The 20,675-nt window shown below is 38.0% G+C and overlaps 1 protein-coding gene across 2 annotated transcripts in view; it reads left to right on the top strand.

Annotated features, from left to right (window-relative positions):
- Window positions 1–20,675, top strand: part of PSME3IP1 (proteasome activator subunit 3 interacting protein 1) — a 42,187-nt gene that overhangs the window by 1,119 nt on the left and 20,393 nt on the right. Inside the window, exons 1-6 of one of the 2 annotated variants that reach the window (XM_082437008.1) lie at window positions 4,637–4,663; window positions 5,479–5,620; window positions 6,114–6,212; window positions 6,630–6,752; window positions 11,335–11,467; window positions 18,264–18,328. In XM_082437008.1, coding sequence (XP_082293134.1) covers window positions 4,652–4,663; window positions 5,479–5,620; window positions 6,114–6,212; window positions 6,630–6,752; window positions 11,335–11,467; window positions 18,264–18,328 — 574 coding nt within the window. In that variant the 5' untranslated portion in view covers window positions 4,637–4,651. Of the gene's footprint in view, window positions 1–4,636; window positions 4,664–5,478; window positions 5,621–6,113; window positions 6,213–6,629; window positions 6,784–7,664; window positions 7,903–11,334; window positions 11,468–18,263; window positions 18,329–20,675 lie in introns of those variants that run through there. The other variant, XM_082437009.1, reaches the window with a different exon arrangement.

The following is a 20,675-nucleotide window of genomic DNA, read 5'->3' as shown; positions in this document are numbered from 1 at the left end:
AAACAAAAGAGGAAAATAAGAGACTTGTGAAAAATTAGATAGGCTGTAGGAATTTGAAATAGACAATTTAATTTCTGGTTTCTCTGTCTACTTCCAGAAGAAGGTAAGTTGTGGGTACTCATCACCTTTCTAATGCAGAATAAAGTCAGTGAATGTTGGACTTGTCAGAGAAAAATGCTTTGTGTGGGAAATATTTATTGCTTAGTGTGAGAGCATTTTTTTAGTCAGTTGAAATTAAAGGAAAGTAGCAAGAGTTTTTTTAAAAAATTATTTATTTATTTTTGGCTGCGTTGGGTCTTCATCGCTGCGCACGGGCCTTCTGTAGTTGCAGCGAGCAGGGGCTACTCTTCGTTGCGGTGCGCGGGCTTCTCATTGTGGTGGCCTCTTGTTGAGGAGCACGGGCTCTAGGTGCATGGGCTTCAGCAGTTGTGGCACACGGGCTCAGTAGTTGTGGCTCGTGGGCTCTAGAGTGCAGGCTCAGTAGTTGTGGCGTATGGGCTTAGTTGCTCCGTGGCATGTGGGATCTTCCCAGACCAGGGCTCGAAACCATGTCCCCTGCATTGGCAGGCAGATTCTTAACCACTGCACCACCAGGGAAATCCCGCAAGAGTTATTCTTGAAGATGTCAGTTATCTAATATAGTAACGTGATGTAATCTTTGGTCTTGTGTTTCCTATTGCACAAGTTGTATAGTGTTTGAATAGAATTCCCTATGGGACAAAGACGCTTTGGTGAATATTTGTTTAATGACTACCATTTTCTATAATTTACATTGGACAGTATCTAAGAATATTCATGTGAGAGCATTCCTCCCTGCTCAGATTCTTCAGATCCTCTCCATGGTTGGTTTATTCAATAAGTATGTCTTTATATTTAACGTGTGGCAGACACTGTGCTAATAAGCACTGTGAATAAAAAGAGCTGTTGGAATAGTCATAAATGATAAAACACAATGGGTAAGTGCTATAGTAGAGTAATAAATAGCTGGAATGGGGGCCAGAGGAGAAACAGGGAGACTAATGGAATGCTCTTGCAGTAGTTTATGCAAGATGAGGCCCTGAAAAGAAGAGATTAGAAAGGAAAGGACTCTTAAAGGAGAGGATGAATTAGAAAGAGATCATTATGAGGTAGAAATAACAACTTGGAGACTGGTGGCATGTAAGGGAAAAAGGAAAAAGGAGTCTAGATATATGCCCAGGTTTTCAGCCTGGGAAGCTTGATTGATCCATATTTGTTCCCTTCATTACTGCCTCTTACCTGTACTGTTCACTTTGGTAATTTATTACATACACTATTATCTGGTATTAACTAGTGCAAGAGTATTAACTCTTAAAGTTTATTTTCTTTATCACCCCATAGAATTTGGCACAATCCTGGACACAGTTCAGCATTCAGCACAATGTTGAGTTTATTTAATTTGAATTAATAATAAAACAGTAAAAGAGAGAACCACAGTAAAGGGGAAATATAGAATTACCAAATATGTATACATGCACGTTTTTCCTAATCTCTGTTGTGGTCCCTTTCCCACTTCACATATCATGGTTGTTTATGTCACTGATTTATTTCGCCTGCACTCCTTGAGTGCAGACTGTATTTCTCTCACTCCCATAACCAGAGCTTAGCATAGCACTTTGTAGTAATGGCAAACCTTTCAAAGCATTTTTAAGCAGGTGCCAAACACTGTGCTAAGTGCTTTACATGAATTCTCTTGTTATCCTCACAAAAGCTTTATGTTGTGCAGTACTATTTTAATCCCCACTGGTGAGTGCAATCTGTGGATTAGGAAACTAAGGCTCAGAGGAGTTAAGTGACTTGTCCAGGATCATACAACTTATAAGTGGCAGAACCGAGGTCTCTTGATCTCAGAGTCTATAGTCTTCATCATTACCTGTATCATTACCTCTTGTAAGGAGGCTGCAGCAGAAGGTATTTGTTATATATTGGTTGAATTAGATTAGGTTGTAGTGAAAGGTGTCTTAAGTTAAGCTGACTTCTTGGCAATATTTATTGACAGTGAAGTTTTGAATCCTGAAAAGACCTGAATATTTCTGGAGAAGAAGTATTCTGAATATTATCCAGAATACTCAGGAGTATGACCACTTGTTCATGAACATTTTCTGTCCTTTAACCTCTCCTAATATAAAAATTAATTAGCCAGAGGGCCACTGGTGGCATTGAAGGCAAGAAGGGAACAACAGTAGTTGAAGTGCCAGGGAATGAGGACCTACAGAAGATGTGCAAATTGAAGAAAGAGATGGATAAAGCAGTCTATGGTTTAGTCTTGGCCCTTTTAAACTCACAGAAATTTATTATAATTAGGTGTGGCCATCTTGTTTTATTTTGGGAATGAGGGAATGTCAGGATTATATTAGCTTTAAAGAACAGAGTTTTGGACTTCCCTGGTGGGGCAGCGGTTAAGAATCTGCCTGCCAATGCAGGGGACACGGGTTCGAGCCCAGGTGCGGGAAGATCCCACATGCCACGGAGCAGCTAAGCCTGTGCGCCACAACTATTGAGCCTGTACTCTGGAGCCCACAAACTGCTAAATAAATAAATAAATAAATTTAAAAAATAAATTAAAATAAAGAACAGATTTTTTACAAGTGTTCATTAGTTTTTACTGTGTGAGTGTTTTCTCAGGAAATCAACCCTTTGAGAGAAGTAGAGTTTCTCTGTCAAATTCTAAATCCATTGTCTTTAAATTTCCTTTTTTTAATGTGCTTCTGCCTTGTTTTCATATTCATTAGCCAACGGTGATCCTTGATTTTGTCCTTATTTGTGAAAGATGGGGAAATAGCACAGGCTAAACTCTTTGGGTAGAAGTTGAATTCTAACACTTTTTTAAAAAAAAAATCTCTTTATTTATTTATTTATTGGCTGCGTTGGGTCTTTGTTGCTGCTCGCGGGCTTTCTCTAGTTGAGGCGAGCGCGGGCTACTCTTCGTTGAGGTGCGCGGGCTTCTCATTGCGGTGGCTTCTCTTGTTGCAGAGCACGGGCTCTAGGCGTGCGGGCTTCAGTAGTTGTGGCATGTGGGCTCAGTAGTTGTGGCACACGGGCTTAGTTGCTCCACGGCATGTGGGATCTTCCCGGACCAGGGATCGGACCTGTGTTCCCTGCATTGGCAGGTGGATTCTTAACCACTACGCCACCAGGGAAGTCCCGAATTCTAACACTTTGAGAAAAAGATTGATGAAAAGGAGAGTAAGAATGTCTTGGAATCCCATAAATTTGTCTTTTCCCAAAAGTAATTGATAAATGTTGGGAAGATTCTTATTTTTCTAGAGTTTCTGTTTCAAATTCAAACCCTTGTTTACATGTATTCTAAAGGCTCTGTCCCTTGAGTTTCAGGGATCTTTGTTAAAGTTAAATGAAGGTAGGTTCTTCTTTTTCCAAAAACTCAACAGGCTATGAAAATTAAATAAATGGTTTTATTTCCTTAATTTTACATTATAAGAATAATCTTAAGAGTCTCTGAATTCTTATTTAGATTGAAGCATGTAAGATTCTAGGTTTTTATTTTGGCCTTTTAGAAGAGTTCTTTCAGTATTAATATTATATTTTCATTTTTTAAGTGTAATGAGAGTGAAGAGATGCATTTAATGGCATACCAGTTGCATTACCATATCCTAAAATTTATTTCCCAGGTTTACATCATATGCAATTTGTTAAGTTCACTGCTTTGAGACACTTTTTCCTCTATTTTATAAGATTAAAGGAACTAGAAATGTTTGACCTAGAAAAGCGACAAATTAGGAGGAAAATGGGAGTTGTCTTCAAACAACTGCAGCATTGTCATGTTGAAAAAGGCATTTGGCTCCTTTTGTGTAGTCCCAGTGGATTGAACCTGTGTGTGGAATTTATAGGGAGACAGATTTCAGTTCAGTTTAAGGAAGAACTATCCTACCAGTCAGATCTGCTCAGAGAGAGAGTCAGCTGCCTGGGAAGGGAGTACAGTTTTAAAGTATGGGTTGGATGAAAATCTCCTGGGTATGTATGGTGGGTTCTGTTGCCAGATGGAGAATTGTTTGAGGTGAGCTATAAGGACCTATTGCACGCTGAATTATTTACCAGGAAATAAGGGTGAGAGGACAGCCAATTTAGGGTGAGAAAGGAGAGCTACAGCTAAGAAAGGAGACATTGAGGGCCCAATATGTCTCTCCCATCCACTAGAGTTCTACATAGTTGATGTTTTCTCTGCCAGAGAGATTTAAGAAAATGTTGGCTCTTGTTCCATAAGAGGTCATTATGCAGAACTTGAGGAATTTTTGGCATGATCACAGAGACAGAACAATTCTGTTTCTGTAATAGGCCTCTGGCTGGAGACATCAAGTAATGCTAAATCAAAAGTGTCCAGGTTGTGGGCTTTAGGTGGGAGCAACAGCTTCTGTCAATTGATTTGGTTTTCTTTCTAGTAAATTTAAAAATTTTCTCATTGTTGTTTCATTGAACTAAACTTCAACAGTAGGATTTAGGTGGAGACTATCCTTTTGTTCTGCATGTTTGGATTTATTTTCTCAGTTTCCATTTTCGTCTTTACTAGAGAAAAATGTTTCATGAACATTCTCATCACTGGAATTTGATGTAGGAAGAAAGCTGGAATTGACATGTCCTTCTTTTCAAGGAGGATCCCTGGTTTCTGGGAAGGGGTATGGTGAAGTGGGTAAGAGTATGAATTTTTGCTCTCAGGCCTGGATTTGCTTCTCAGCTCCACCATTCACCACCTTTATCACCTTAGACAAGTGACCTAACTTCTCTGGGCCTAAAGTGCATAAAGTCGTTGAGGTCATTGTGGGAATGAGAAAAAAGAAGGATGGAGGATAGAATCTTAAGTGGGGCAGATTTGGAGTTTACAGGGAGGAAGGTCAGGAAGAGATGAAAGAGGAGTCATTTTAGTAGAGTACAGAGGACATGGAACCTGAAGTGGGGAGATCTGGGTTCTTCTAGTCTTACTTTCTCCACTCTTGGTCTGTGTGCCTCTAGGCATATCACTTCCCTGCTGAACGGACTAGACTCATCTCTAAGGCTCCTTGAATATCTGAGTTTCTCCTTTCAGAATCTACTTGGAAATAAAAACAGGTGAATCAAGGTGGTGTAATATCCCTGAAACAGGGATTTCGAGAAGGAACAATGTCAGGGTGCCCAGGAGGCCAATTTGTCTATATTAGAGCGACAGAGAAAAATCTGGAATGTAAGGTTTACTGTGGCATATCATGAGAATTATTCCAGGTCCTCTCGCTGAGTTTGTAGATAACATAGATGTTGATAAAACTACTTGATACATGAGGAAAATGTAATCATGTGCTTTCATCAATGACCTGTAAATTAAACTGCTTGAGGATTTCTCAATTCAAGGTTAAAGGAGTTTTGAGGTAGTCTATTGCTGGGGGAGACAGAGCTCAATCTTCTTGTTTCTCTTTAGAATTTTAATTGCAGTTCTCACTTGAAATGGTTTTTTTGTTTTTTTTGTTTTTGTAGACTGATTGTTCCATTATGGATGGAGGGGATGATGGTAACCTTGTTATCAAAAAGAGGTTTGTGTCTGAGGCAGAATTAGATGAACGGCGCAAAAGGAGGCAAGAAGAATGGGAGAAAGTTCGAAAACCTGAAGATCCAGAAGGTATAGAGGCTTGTAGACCTTTAATCTTTACAACCCTGCAAAGTGGGTATTAATGTCTTCGCTTTAGAGTAGAGAAACTGAGGCTCAAGGGACCTATGTAAGGCCGCCATAGCTGGGAGCAGAACCAGGGTCCTCACATCTTTGCCCTTTCCACTCTGCCACATTCCAGGAGATTCCGCTAGTCTATTCCATCTATTCAGGTGGATCCAGGATCTGAACAGCTGAGAATGCTGCTGCCATGCAGGGTTTGGGTGCATCCCTCATCCAGTTAACTGTCTCAGGCCATGGGCCCTATTAACATTGATAGTTGGCTTTGAGAACTGCTGGCCCCTCTCTGAGGTCCAAAGGGAAGCTGTGGACTTTGTACTATTTTTGTGTTATCTTTGCCCTCAGATCATGCAGAGACTTGACTTCATCTTTAAAATCCTTTGTGATTCCAAAATAATATGAAAGGATTCTAAAGTATGTATTTTTCCCCCTCCCTTTCTTTCAGAATGCCCAGAGGAGGTTTATGACCCTCGGTCTCTATATGAAAGGCTACAGGAACAGAAAGATAGGAAGCAGCAGGAGTATGAAGAACAGTTCAAATTCAGTAAGCTTCAGAAAACGCAGTGTCCAAGGGACTCTGCAGGGCCTTTTTGGTGCACTTTTGCCCTGTGCAACACTTATACTAACCAACCATGAAATTGTCTTGATTATCTTTAGATAAAATTGTCTTTAGATGCTTATTTGGTGGAAAAGAGACAACTTTCTACCATCTAGACCACATTGAACATTTTTGTTTAGAACTCAAGATACCCATTTTAATTTTACGCTAATATCTAGTAATGGGAGAGATGCCTTGATTTTATGTCATGTTATCTATCCAAAAGCTTTGGTGTTTACAAATTCTTTCTTCTAATCCCCTGAAGTATCTGCTATTTATTAAAAAATAGGACAAGGAAAATTCTTATTTGACTATATTTTTCCTTTAGCCTGTTAAGCGTTCCTTGTTTAATTATTTCCTCAGAGAACATGGTAAGAGGCTTAGACGAAGATGAGACCAACTTCCTTGATGAGGTTTCTCGGCAGCAGGAACTAATAGAAAAGCAGCGAAGAGAAGAAGAACTGAAAGAACTGAAGGAATACAGAATATCCTTTGTACTTTGTGAGGAATGTATAAGGTGTCAGTTTCTCATCAACATCTATGCATTTTAGTTTCTTCATAAGTAGAATGAGGGTCTTCTGCCTGGTGATCTCTAGTTCCCTTTCAACACGGATGTTCCTATGACTCTGAATAACTGGCAGTGATATGTAGAGTTATGTTGCATGCAGGAGTCTGTTGCAATCAAAAGTCCAGATCCTTTAGGATTAACTAAAGGCCTAAATCCTAATAGTCAGGACCAGGGTATTCTTGCCTTGTGGGATTAGACTCTGGAACAGGTGGGTGATGCAGTGAACCTCATCCAGGGGAGACACTGGCTTCTACGTTTTAAAAGGAAATGTTTAGCAACCCTCCTGTGTCCTTAGTAAGACCTTCCCTACAGATACAGCCTGGTTTGTCCCCATAGGTGGGTAGAGAAAGCATCCAAGAGAACTTTGCTTTGGTTCACTATTGCCTTTTTGGCATCCACTTGAATGTCTTAATAGACATCCCAAATGTAACTTGGCTGAATCAAAATTCTCAATTCCGTGCCTCATTACCCCAACTCTCATCACACCACCTCCCTCCCCCGCGACTCCCAATCTCTTCTTTTTCTGGTCTTCCCAATCTCAGTAATGGTACTCCTATACCCCCAGGTGCCTAGGCCAAAAACTACCTCCAAAATGTACTCCAAATCTTGCAGTTCTTGCTTTCTCTGCTGCCACTGCAGTCGTCGTAGACCTTCTCTGGACTACTGGGACCATCTAATTGTCTCTGCTTCTGCTCTCCTCCCCCACAATCCATTCTCTAGACAATAGTCTGGGGAACTTTTGAAAACATACATGGGATCATATCACTTTCCTGTTTGAAACACTAGTGGCTTCCTGTTGCATTTAGTCTTAAATCTGCATTCTTTACCAGGTCATACAAGGCTCTGCGTGATCTTGGCCAACCCACCACCCTGTTGTATCTTGAACTACTCTTCCTCCTGTTTACTATACTCCAGCCTACTGGCCTTCTTTATGTTCCTCTCATACTGAGCTCTGTGAGGCATTTGCTATTTCCTCAGCCTGGACTGCTCTGCCCTCAGAGTTTACAAGGCTGGCATTTCATGACACTTGGGTCTCAGCTCCGTTCCTCATAGAGCACCCCACCTAAAATTGCACCCACCCCCATCACTGACTATAATGTCATTTTTTTAATGATCTCTGTCACTACCTGAAAATCTTAATTTATATGCTTACTGGTTTGTGTGCTTCTTTATTGCTGGAATATAAAGTAAGCTCCATAAGAACAAGGACTTGATCACCACTGATTTCTCCAGTGCTTGGCATATAGTAAGTTCTCAGTATATACGTGAATATATTAATGAATGACTCATAGGAGAGGTTAAAAGGACCACCTTAGCTTTTTCCTTCTGTGAGAAAGCTAATTTGAGTATTTCATGCTTGTATGTTGAATAACCTCACTCGTGTGACTGAACAGGCTTTACCTCTAAGATTGATGATATGACTGTGTATGTGTGCTAGTTGGTATTTTTTGCAGAGAGTGTGCAGTAGGTTCCATTAAAGAGTTATGTAGGAGAAAATGTGGACAGATTCCCAGGGATTTGGTTTAAGACAAGGTGACTGACGGTGATCGAGATAAGGTGGCAGCACAGTGCCGCAAAACCTGCTCTGAACTGGTAGCGGAAGACCTGGCTTCAAGTCCCAGTTCTTCTCGTGGAATTCTGGTATACCACTAAGATAGGAGTTGATGGAAAGTCACACCTCCATCCCAACTGTAGGATTGAGCTTGATTTTTCTGAAGCTTCCCTCCCGAACTCTGTTCCGTGGTGACCCCAGGATGATATTATGTGTTGATATATCTGAGATGGGCAGATATATGTATTGCATTGTTTCAGGCACCTGGCTTTTTCCTCTAAAGAAAAATATATTAATTACACTGTCATTTGAATTATGTCTTGTTTCATGTGCTTAATTTGGTAGGCAAGCAAATAAGCCAGAGTGTCTCCTAAAGCAGCATTTTGGAGAGTATTGTTGGTGTGGTATGAGTGTGAGAGACCTTTCGGTTTTCAATTCAAAAGGGAAGAATGAACATGGCAGCCATGAGGCAAAAGATACTTTTCTGTCCTGGTAACATTACAGCACAATATTGAAGAGGCTTCAGGGGTATTCGTTTTTTTTTTAATATTTATATAAATTTATTCTGTTTATTTTTATTTTTGGCTGTGTTGGGTCTTTGTTGCTGTGCGCAGGCTTTCTCTTGTTGCAGAGAGTGGGGGCTTCTCATCCCGGTGGCTTCTCTTGTTGCAGAGCATGGGCTCTAGGTGCGCAGGCTCAGTAGTTGTGGCGCACGCGCTTAGTTGCTTCACGGCATGTGGGATCTTCCCGGACCAGGGCTCGAACCTGTGTCCCCTGCATTGGCAGGTGGATTCTTAACCACTGCGCCACCAGGAAAGCCCAGGGTATTAGTTTTTATTGGAAACTTGGAACGTTCTGACTGTCTAGAAAAACTGAAGCAAAGCAAGCCTTCCAACCCACTGATGTGCTAATCCCAAGCATGCATGTAGCCAGAGTCATGTTGAAATAGGAATTGAAGGATTAGACATTTGTTTATTGAAGCTCTAAATCAGGAGCTGGTTCTTGGCTTTGCTTGGTTGCTATAAAATGATACATTTTGTAATGTGATACTTGTGAATACAAATAAGCTATGGTTTGTGCCAGTATAAACAACAGAACTCTTGTTTCTTTCAGGTTAGAGCAGTATTTATTAATATTATGTGTGTTTTAAAACAATGTGATTTTTAAAAAAATGCTCATATAATGCATTCCATGAGATTTTTGAGATGTGTTTGTGTATTTAAAGCGTTTTAGGGGGAGAGGGACTTAGGGGAAAAAAGGGCTTATGCTTTGGATGTGGATCAAAAATACAACTACCACTTCCCTTCCTGTCCACCAAAAAAGAAGAGGTTGAGGGCTTTTCTTCACTTCAAAAGAATAGAAAGTTAAATGTTGGTTTTTGTCTTTGTCTTGGTATTATAAATGTGTGGTTTTGTTATATTTTTTCCATTTTTGTTTTATTTTTCAGTATTTAATATTAAGAATTTTCTTTGAGAGTTTCTATCCTTTAGTGATGGAATTGTAGGTAAAAATCGCAGCATGCTCATTGTTTTTGGTATTCTGTACTAGAAAGATGAAATTTCTGTTTCCTTCATTTTTATTCTAAAAAAATGAACATTTAGTATTAACATATTATCAGTTTCCATGATGACCTTAAAAACATTAAATTGATGAAACTCAGAATAGTACTGAGCATTATGCATAATCCGTATTGAATATTACAAATGTTTAAGATAACTGGTGCCCATAAGAATCGAGTTAGTGTCTGAAGAGTGATCAGAATTAGAATTTCCTAATTTCTGGTACCCAATTTCTCTGTTGTTCAAAGATACAGGAATAGCTTAGACCATTTACCTCTACCCCCACCCCTTTGGGCTGGTAATACATACTTCTTAGATATCTTGGGCACTAGATGTCACTATTGTTCCAGCAAGGCATTACTGCATCTTAAGTAAGATGTTCCAATACATGTTTCAGTACTTATCTGTTGATTGATATGTTGTGGGAGAGCATGAAAGGGAAGGAGGGGAGGGGGTTGGTGGAGAGAACAAAAGAAACTGGCAAAGCTTGAGGGCCAGAGATTGACATGAAGCATGAAAAAAGTATTTTACAAGTGAACTGGTTGTTTTATGCTTTTAAAACAACTTTTCAGTCCTGTGTTGTGTTGCATATGCCCTGGGGTTTCTCATTAAAATCACCTTGAGAGTGTTTAAAACAGGTTCCTGGGCCTCTGGAGGTCCTCATTCAGTAGGTTTGGGACAGGGGAGGGACTCTGTCTTTTAATGAGCTGTAAGGTGATTCTGATGTTGTCTTGCACCAGCAAAGTAGGAGTTAGTCTTCATGATGTCTAAAATTGAATGCCACTGGTAGTCATAGGACACTCCGCAAAATTTGATTTTACCCTTGGGGGAAAAAGCAATTATTTTTATGTTTTCAGGTAAGCTACATTTTTTTCTGTTGCATCTTCAAGATCTTTGTTTTCTCCAGCAAGCATGATATTGGCCATGTCTTTGGTAATAGCAGGTTTTCTGGCCGTACTCAGATTTTCATTGAGAATCAAAGGGAAAAAGTTTGCTTCTCTGTATAATTTTGGGCTTGATTTGCTGGTTTCCTCCTAGTCACCTTTATTTATTTAAAAAAAAAAAATTTATTTTTTTGGCTGTGCCGGGTGTTACTTGCGGCATGCAGGATCTAGTTCCCTGACCAGGGATCGAACCCGGGCCCCCTGCATTGGGAGTGCAGAGTCTTAACCACTGGACCACCAGGGAAGTCCCTTCATTTCTTTTTAAATCAGCTGGATTTGACTGGCAGAATAAGGAGGGGAGGGCATTTTTAAAATAAGTAGGTTGAACATTCCATGGCAGAGCTGAAGTACTCACGGGTTATATTTGCCTTCCATCTCTTGATTTATCATTGTCCTGCTGTAGCTCTTCTTTTTGCTTAGTTTGACCCTTAACCTGTAACTCACAGTAATCTCAACAAGGTTGGAATTTCTCAAGACAACAAGAAGGAAGTGGAGAAGAAAGTGGCTGTGAAACCCACAGAAACCAAGACCAAGTTCTCCCAGGCAAAGCTGTTGGCAGGAGCTGTGAAGCATAAGAGGTCAGCCTGAATTCACACAACTATAATCTCCTTCTGACTGTGTGCTTTGAAATGCCAGATTAATGGTAGCCAGAACAAAAGGTTACCTAAGCATAGGTCTTGGTGAAGTTCCTTTGGTGGTCTTACCTCTCTCTCCCCTACCAGATTTGGTGTCTTCTATAGCCTTTGACCCTTGTCTCTCTGTTCATTCAACATAATAGCTACTCTTCATTGGATGCCTGCCATGTGTCAGGCATTGTGTTAAGTTCTTTCCATGCATGATTTCTTTTATTACTCTCAACAAGTCTGTGAAGTACAAGTTATTATTATCAGATGAAGAGACTGAGAATCTCAGAGGTTGAGAACCTTTGTCCAAGGTCACAAAGTAGCAGAAGAGGTGGAGTTCAATACTTGAGCATCTGTTTCTAGGCAAACAAGGTAGCAAGTTCTATGGAAGGATTTATATAGGGTGTAATGAGATCAGGGAGGAGGAATAACTCTGCCTGGAGGTGGATATATGTGCTCATGTTGGGGAAGTTAAGGCATTAGAAAGAAGAGGTTGATTAGGTAAGACGACTAGGGCTTTGACAGGCAGATGGGGAGAGCAGAACACCCCAGGAAGGGAGAAGAGCTGAGGCAAGGGCACTATGATCTGTAAGAACATGGCAGCTGTGACAGGGTTACACACCTGGCTGGGGCTCTGCTTGTTTGGTGTGGGGTGGCAGCGGTGCCTTGTTTGCTCCTCTCTTTTCAAGTCTTCAAATGGCACCAAAGTGATTAAATCTGGTCATTTCAATTTGACCAACCCTACCACAGGCAAAAGGATGTTAAGCTTAAGTGCAGACTATTAGGAAAATCAATGTGGTATATTGGCGACCAGCCACATGTTTTGAAGAAAGTGTGTTGTTGCAGTTTTGTGGTTTGGCACACCTTCTGTCTCCTGATGTTCCCAGGAACATTGCTAGGAATGTTGCTTACATGTAAAAATGTTGTCATGGTATAGCAGCCAAGGGGAGGAATATCAGTATCCTGAAAAGGGCCAGTTACCCAGCCATGAATTATTCCTTTCAAGTTTTCATATAAGCTTTCTTGCTGGCCCAGTGTCTTTGAGAATTTGGATGTGGGTCAATTGTACTGGGCTATACCAAGAAAGGGCTCTCTAGGTGGTCAGTTAGTTACCTCTCAGCAGTGTCTTGCTTCTAGCAGAATGTGTGTTGTAAGTAGCTCTCCTAGTCCTTAGATCAACTTTTATTAGATCATCCTTTATTGTTGTTTTGTGTAGCAAGGTGATAAATTAGTCTCCTGGGGCAGGAGTTCCTAATCTACCCAGCCTTGGGTTTATTAGAGTCACCTGGGAGTTTGTTAATACTGTAGATTGCCTCACACTAATTCTGTCTGGCTCAGTAAGTTTGGAGTGAGCTCTGGAAGTCTAATTTTTAAAGTTCCATGGATAATTCCGATGCTTGGTGAAAGTCTGATGCCTGATGTGTGTATGTTATGAAGCATAGTAATAAAACAAGCCCCCCTGAACCCATCACCCAACTTAAGACCTAGAGCATTATCAACAATATGAGTCTGCCTCTGTGCTCCTCCCCATTCTGTCTCTGTGCCTTGCCATCCTCACGCCACTTTCCTATATCTAGTTTACCATTCTTTTGCCTTTCTTCACTCTTAGTAGTTTTGGGGGTTTTTTTGTTTTTGTTTTTTGCTACCTATATAGGTACCCATAAACAATATAATAGCTTGCTTGTTTTGAACTTTATAAAAAATGATTTTATTATATATACACCACCTTCTGTGAATTTGGTTTTTCAATCAAATTGTTTCTCTGATTGAAACAATTTTGTATGTGGGTATGTATGTGTATGTACAGCTAAAATTTGTTCACTTTCACTGCTGTATAATAGTGCATTATTCGAGATACCGAAATTTGTTCATTCTCCAGTGAATGAATGTTTGAATTATGACAGATGGTGCTGACAGGTCAAGGACATGCTTTGTTACATATGTACATCTGTTTCTCTAGAGCTGTGTGTGCAATATATTAGTCCCTGGGCACCTGTGGCTATCTAAATGAATGAAAACTAAATGAAATTTAAAATCCAGTTCCCTAGCCACACTAGTCATATTTTAAGTGTTAAATAGCTACACGTGGCTTGTTGCTGCCCTCCTGGACAGCACAAATACAGCAATAAAGTGATTTATAAAATAGTATCTCCTTATGGTCTTAATTTGCATTCCCCTGTTAACAAATGTAGTTGACATATCATATGTTGATTTGCCATTCATGTGTCCTGTTGTGTGGAAGGTCTGTTCATTTATATTGCCATTTTTCTACTGGGTTATTTGTATTCTTCTTATTGATTCATAGTTTTTTTTTTGTTTTTAAACATAGTCCTGATATTTTTTTTCTCCAGTTTATAGCTTATCTTTTTACTTTAAAGTGGTCAAATATATTTAATTTTAAGGTGGTCCGTTTTTAAAAATTGAGATGTAATTGACATATAACACATTAATTTCAAGTGTACAACATAATGATTTGATAATAATATGAGATATATACATATATATATAGTGAAATGATCCCCATAGTAAGTCTAGTTGACATCCATCACCACACATAGTTACACATTTTTTTTCTTGTGATGAGAACTTCTAAGATCTGTTCTCTTAGCAGCTTTCAAATATACAGTACAATATCATTAACTATAGTCACCATGATGTACATTACATCCTCACTACTCATTTATTTTATAACTGGAAGTTTGTACCTTTTGAAGGTGGTCCATTTTAAGGTGGTCAAATCCATCAATATTTTCTTTTTATGGTTAGAGCCTTTTATATTTTGTTCAAGAAATTCTTTCTACCCTGAGGTTGTAATATAGTTTTTCTTGTAAAAGTCTTAGAATTTTTGTCTTTCACATGTTAGTCTTTAATCTATCTGGAATTGATTTTTGTGAAGGGTATGAGGTAGGGATCACATTGCAATTTTTTCTTCAAATGAAAAGCCAATTTTCTAGCAATTTACTAAATACTTCTGCCTTTCCTCAGTGATCTTCAGTGTCACCTCTGTCTTATAACAAGTTTCCATACCTATATGGGTTTGTCTGTGGATTCTTTTTTCTGTTCCTAGGATCTGTTGGACCAGTATCACTCTGTGTAATTACTGTAGCTCTGTACAGATCTTGATATCTGGTAGAGCAAGTCCCCTTACATTCTTCTCAGGGATGTCTTGTCTATTCTTGGCCACTTCATTCTTCCATATACATTTTAGATTTAGTTTAAATTCTTTAACAATCCCTATTGGGATTTTTATTGGAATGTTATTAAATTGCTTGATAAATTTATGGAGAGAACAGATCTTCATGGATTTGAGTCCCTCTCTGTCCATGGCATATATCTACATTTATTTGTTTCCTTTAATTAAAGTCATCCAATAAAGTCATAGAGTTTTGCTGTTTTTTTCCCCCCCAAAAATTGTACATGTCTTTTGTTAGACTTATTCCTAGGTATTTTATATTTTTTTGGTTGCTGGTGTATAAAAGTGCAATTGATTTTGGGATATTTACATCCAGCCACGCAATTCTTATAAACTTTAATAATAACTCTTGTTAACGTTAATAATTTATCAGTGGATTCTTTGAAATTTCTATGTAGAGAGTCACCATTTGTGAATAATGACAGTTTTATTCTCTTCCTTAATACCTTTTAGTTCCTTTTTCTTATCTTATTGTGCTGGCTGGGACCACCAGTAAAATGTTAGAAAGAAACAATTACTGTGCACATCCTTGTTTTATTTCTAATTTTAAATAGAATGTTTAACTTTTTCACCACTAAGAAGAATATTTATTGTTTTTGTTTTTTCAGATATCCTTTAAGGTTAAGGAAGTTCTGTTCCTAGTTTCATAAGAGGTTTTTTGGTAGCCATGAGTTGTTAAATTTTGTCAATTTTTTTCTGCTTTTGAATTGATAAAATAAATTTTTCTTTGTTACAGTGAAAAAATAAAGATTTTTCTAATGTTGCATTCCTGGTGATAAACCCAACTTGCAGTGATGTATTTTCTTTTCTTTCTTTTTTTTTTTAAACTCTGCTGGATTTGGTTTGCTAATGTTTTGTATAGGTTGTTGCATCTGGAATCATGATGGAGACTGGCCTGTATTTTTTCCCCCCCACTTTATCTGATTTTGATGTGTAGATTAAACCTAGCTTCATAGAATGATTTAGGGAGTGTTCCTTCTTTTTCTGTTTTCTGGAGGAGTTTGTATAAGATAGTAGTGTTCATTTGTGGCAGTTTGGTAGAACTCTATAAAATCACTTTGGTCCCTGTTCTTTTAACTTGTGATTATAGTACTATCTACGCTTTTCCATGTCTTTTTGAGTCAGCTTTATTTAGTTATATTTTCTGGGAATTTGCTCATTTTGTCTTTTTTCAAGTGTGTTAGCTAAATTGTCAGTATTCCTTATTTTTGTGATTGCTGTTCTGTCTGTAATTGTCCTTTTTTCATCCCAAATATTGATGAATTATACTTTTATTCTTATTTTCACTATTTTCATGAGAGGGTAGTCTCAGTCTTATTAGTCTTTTCAAAGATCTTTTGGGTTTACTTCTTATTTTTTCTATTTAATTAATTTTTGCTCTTTAATATCTTCTACCTTCTTTCTTTGGAATATTCTTTACTTTCTTCAAACTTATACTTTTATTATTTCTGTTATAAACAACTGTCAGATACCAAGCTAATTAATTTTCAGCTCTTTCCAGTTATAAGCATCTAAAGCTATAATTTTTCCTCAGCTTTCATTGTATACAATTTGGTATTTCCAACTAAGTACTTTTAGATATCCATTATGATTTCTTTGTTGACTCATGAATTAGAAACTTTTTTAAATTTCCAAACATATTGAGGTAACTTAACCATATTTCACTGGTTCTAAGATGAACCTGTTTCTCCCTTACATTTTAATACCTTATAATCAGTGGTGTCTTAGAGTATATGAAATATAATCTTTATCTTTTGTTACCAATTTCTACCTTAATTGCATTATGGTTTATATGTGCTGATTCTTTTGAAATTGCTTTAGACTAGCTTTGTGACCTATTCCTGAGATTAATTTTTGTGAATGTTCCAAGTTGAGGAGAATCTGTGTTTTGTAATTGTTTGTTCTGGGTTCTATGTAGGTACAACAAAACAAACTTATTGATTGTATTGTTCAAATCATCTGTTTCTTTACATATTTGTCTGCTTGTTCTATCTACTTGAGGGGAGTTTTTGAAATCTCCCACTGTAGTAATGATTTCTTGATTTTTCTTCAGTCTTTTGAACATAGTATATTTTTAAGCTCTTTTAGAAGCATAGATGTTCAGGATTGTTATTTCTTCATAGTGAATTAAACTTTGTTTCATTATAAACTAACCTCCTTTATCCCTTATAATACTTTTGGTCTTAAAGTCTATTCCCTTAATATTAATATAGGTACCCCAGTGTTCTTTGGATTAGTATTTGCCATAGTAACTCTTTTTCCATTCCTTTACTTTCAGTCTTTCTGGGTCTTAAGTTGTTTGTTTTGCTTCTAAATTTTTAGGTGTGTCTCATAAATAGCTGATTTAAAATTTAGTCTGTTAAACTCTCTTTATAGGTAGGCTTGGACTTATTAGGATTTTTTATACAATTCTACTATCTGTTTTTAAAAATTAATTAATTTTTTGGCCATGCCACGTGGCTTGCAGGATCTCAGTTCCCCAACCAAGGATTGAACCTGAGCCGTGGCTGTGAAAGCCTAGAATCCTAACCATTAGGTCACCAGGGAACTCCCCAGCTTCTACTATCTTAATGTTATTTGTTTTTTTACTTAAAAAATTTTTTTCCATGTATTCTTTTTATAAAAATTGATTACAATTTTAAAATCTTTTATTCATTTTCTTTTCTTTCTACTTCTTTGGATTTTTGTATTCTATTTCTATTCACTTGGTGGCTTACCTTGCAATTTATCAAGAATACTTAGTAAAACCTAAAGTAAATAGCTATCTTACTTCCCTGCAAAATTATCCATGGACCTTAGAACTTTTAGCTACAGTCACCTTCTTCCTTCCTTACATGCTGTCCAGGACTTTAGTGTGGTCATGTTTAATACCACAAATTAGATACTGTTTTTTTATATAGACTGTTTGTTTAGATTTGTATTTACAATTTTCTTTGTTCACCATCCCTTCCTTCTGGGATTAAGGCCTTCCTCCTGGGACCATTTCCTTCCTCTTTGGAGTGCATTCTTTTTTTTTTTTTGACCTAAATTTTTTATTAGGTAAGAATTTACAAACATTACTTAATATTAGTGGTAACAGTGGAGCTGGAGAGCATTGTGCCTTCTAGCTGCGTGGCGAGAGAAGTACATTCTCTAGATATTCTTTTAGTGAAGGTCTTTTGGGTGACTTTCAGAATCTCTAGCATGTCAGTAAAGATATTTCTTTCAATCTTTAATAACTTAACTGAATTTTTGTCATATATAAACATGTCCAGATATTCTTAATCCATCTGTGGTTCTAACCAAGATGAATGATGACAACAAAGAATCTGATGTTTTGGTGATGCTTGAAGATGTAATGCTTCACCCCTTGAATTGGTCAGAGGTTTAAATTATCTTTATAACAATAATATAACTGGAAGGAGATTAAGAACCTGAAATGGAGACTTTTCATTTCAGATCATCTCAGCTCCTTGAGGCTGCCTAAGACCCATATAAATAGTTATTGGAGCTCCTGATTCCCAAAGTTTGATCCCCAAGATTGGACCTAGCTCGAATCACCATATTTTTTTGTTACAGCTCAGAGAGTGGCAACAGTTTGAAAAGACTGAAATCGGACCCTGACCCAGATGATAAGAATCAAGGTGGGTGGCAGCTTTCATTTCGTTCTTGACTCATCACATACGTGAACCATGGTAAAAGGCTGGAATGCATTGTATCTGCGGAGGAATGCGTGCATCTCTAAGCAAACCTACCTAAACTTAACTTACCAAACCATTTTTAGACCATGCAGGATTTAAACCTAGCAATATGTCAGCTGCCCTGCAAAGTAATATGTTAGAAACCAGTGGAACTGATAAATGACAATTGTGTTCTCCCATGAGCGCTTACAAAGCCAAAGCCCTGGTCATATCACCTCTACTCACAAAGAGTTTTTCTCTGTCTCCCTTAAATGTCAAGTTTCTTCATTTCACCTGGCTGGCTACCAGTGAGAGCTAGCATGCCTGGCTTCTGCTGTTGGTTGGATTGGACTGAACCGAGAGGCTACAAAATACAGTTTCCAGGAGTACACTTTCTTTGGTGGTTCCTTTTATGTGATCAAATCTGCTACTGTGTTAAGTGGCACGAAGTTATAAGTGAAAGTGAGTGTTACTCAGGACTGAATCAAGGATAAGAAATTCAAGAGTGTTTTCAGTTCTACTCCTGACTCCCTGTGGAATTGAGACTCTGAGCTGAACTCAAAGGGTCATCGATAAAACAGGGCTTACATTTATTTCTCTGTCACACACACACAAAAAAGGATATTTTAAAATATATTTTTTTCTTTCAAAAAAATAATGATTATTTTAAAAAGTATATCCACTGAACTCCAGTAATGGTGAGCTGTTGCTGATATCTTTTTACTCTAGAATTTACTTTTGAAAAAGATACTAAGCGAAGAGCCTCCCTTCTACCTGTATGTCCTCTTCCATCCAATTCTCCTTCCCAGTGGGAAATAGTATTGTATATTTTTAATGTATATATGTATATATCCAGAGCTATTCTATGTATGTATAAGCAATTACAAATATTCTCTTTTTTTTTTAAAGTGTTTTATTGTAGATAACTTAAAACATTCAAATATTGAGATGATAGTATAATGAACCCCGTCACGTACCTTCAACAGTTTTTTTTAAAATTAATTAATTAATTTATTTTTGGCTGCATTGGGTCTTCGTTGCTACGCATGGGCTTTCTCTAGTTGCAGCGAGCAGGGGCTACTCTTCGTCGCAGTGTGCGGGCTTCTCGTTGCAGTGGCTTCTCTTGCTGTGGAGCATGGGCTCTAGGCACACAGGCTTCAGTAACTGTGGCATGCGGGCTCAGTAGTTGTGGTTCATGGGCTTAGTTGCTCCGTGGCGTGTGAGATCTTCCCGAACCAGGGCTCGAATCCGTGTCCCCTGCATTGGCAGGTGGATTCTTAACCACTGCGCCACCAGGGGAGTCCCAACAATTTTTAACACATGTCCAATCTTTTTTTTTTAAAGAAAGTTTTATTTATTATTTATTATTATTATTATTTTTTGGTTGCACTGCACGGCTTGTGGGATGTTAGTTCCCCGACCAGGGATTGAACCCAGGCCACGGCAGTGAAAGTGCTGAGTCCTAACCACTGGACCGCCAGGGAATTCCCCATCCAATCCTATTTCATTTAAATCTCCCGACTGTAGTATTTTGAGACAAATCTCAGACATCAAATTATTTCATCTATAATTCTTCTGTATGTATCCCTAAAAAAAAAAAGGATTCTTTGTTTTTTTAACATAATTGCAATACTATTATCACACCTGAAATAATTATAGTAATTCCTAAATGTTATCAAGTACCAGATTAGTATTCATTTTCCTCAGTTTTCCCATACATTTTTTTCTTGACAGTTGATTTTTGTTTTTAAGATTCAAATGCAACACTGTGATCACTTAATTGTTTTTTTAAATTGTATTGAAGTATAGTTGATTTATAATGTGTTAATTTCTTCTGTACAGCAAAGTGACTCAGTTATACATATATATTTTTCATATTCTTTTCCATTGTGGTTGGTCATAGGATATTGAATATAGTTCCCTGTACTATATAATAGGACCTTGTTGTTTATCCATGCTATATATAATAGTTTGCCTCTGCTAATCCCAAACTCCCAATCCTTCCCTCCCCCATCCTGCCTTACCCTTGGCAACCACAAATCTGTTCTCTATATCTGTGAGTCTGTTTTTGTTTCATAGTTATGCTGATGTGTGCCATGTCTTAGATTCCACATATAAGTAATATCAGATGGTATTTGTCTTTCTCTTTCTGACTTACTTCACTTAGTATGATAATCTCTAGGTTCACCCATGTTGCTGCAAATGGCTTTATTTCATTCTTCTTTTATGGCCGAGTAATATTCCATTGCGTGTGTGTGTCTGTGTGTGTGTGTGTGTATGTGTGTGTACACACACATACACACACACACAC

This window comes from Balaenoptera physalus, assembly GCF_965194825.1.
Source record: "Balaenoptera physalus genome assembly, chromosome: 19".
Taxonomy (NCBI): domain Eukaryota; kingdom Metazoa; phylum Chordata; class Mammalia; order Artiodactyla; family Balaenopteridae; genus Balaenoptera; species Balaenoptera physalus.
The sequence above is the reverse complement of the archived record's forward strand: the minus strand, read 5'-3'. Positions and strand labels throughout refer to the sequence as shown.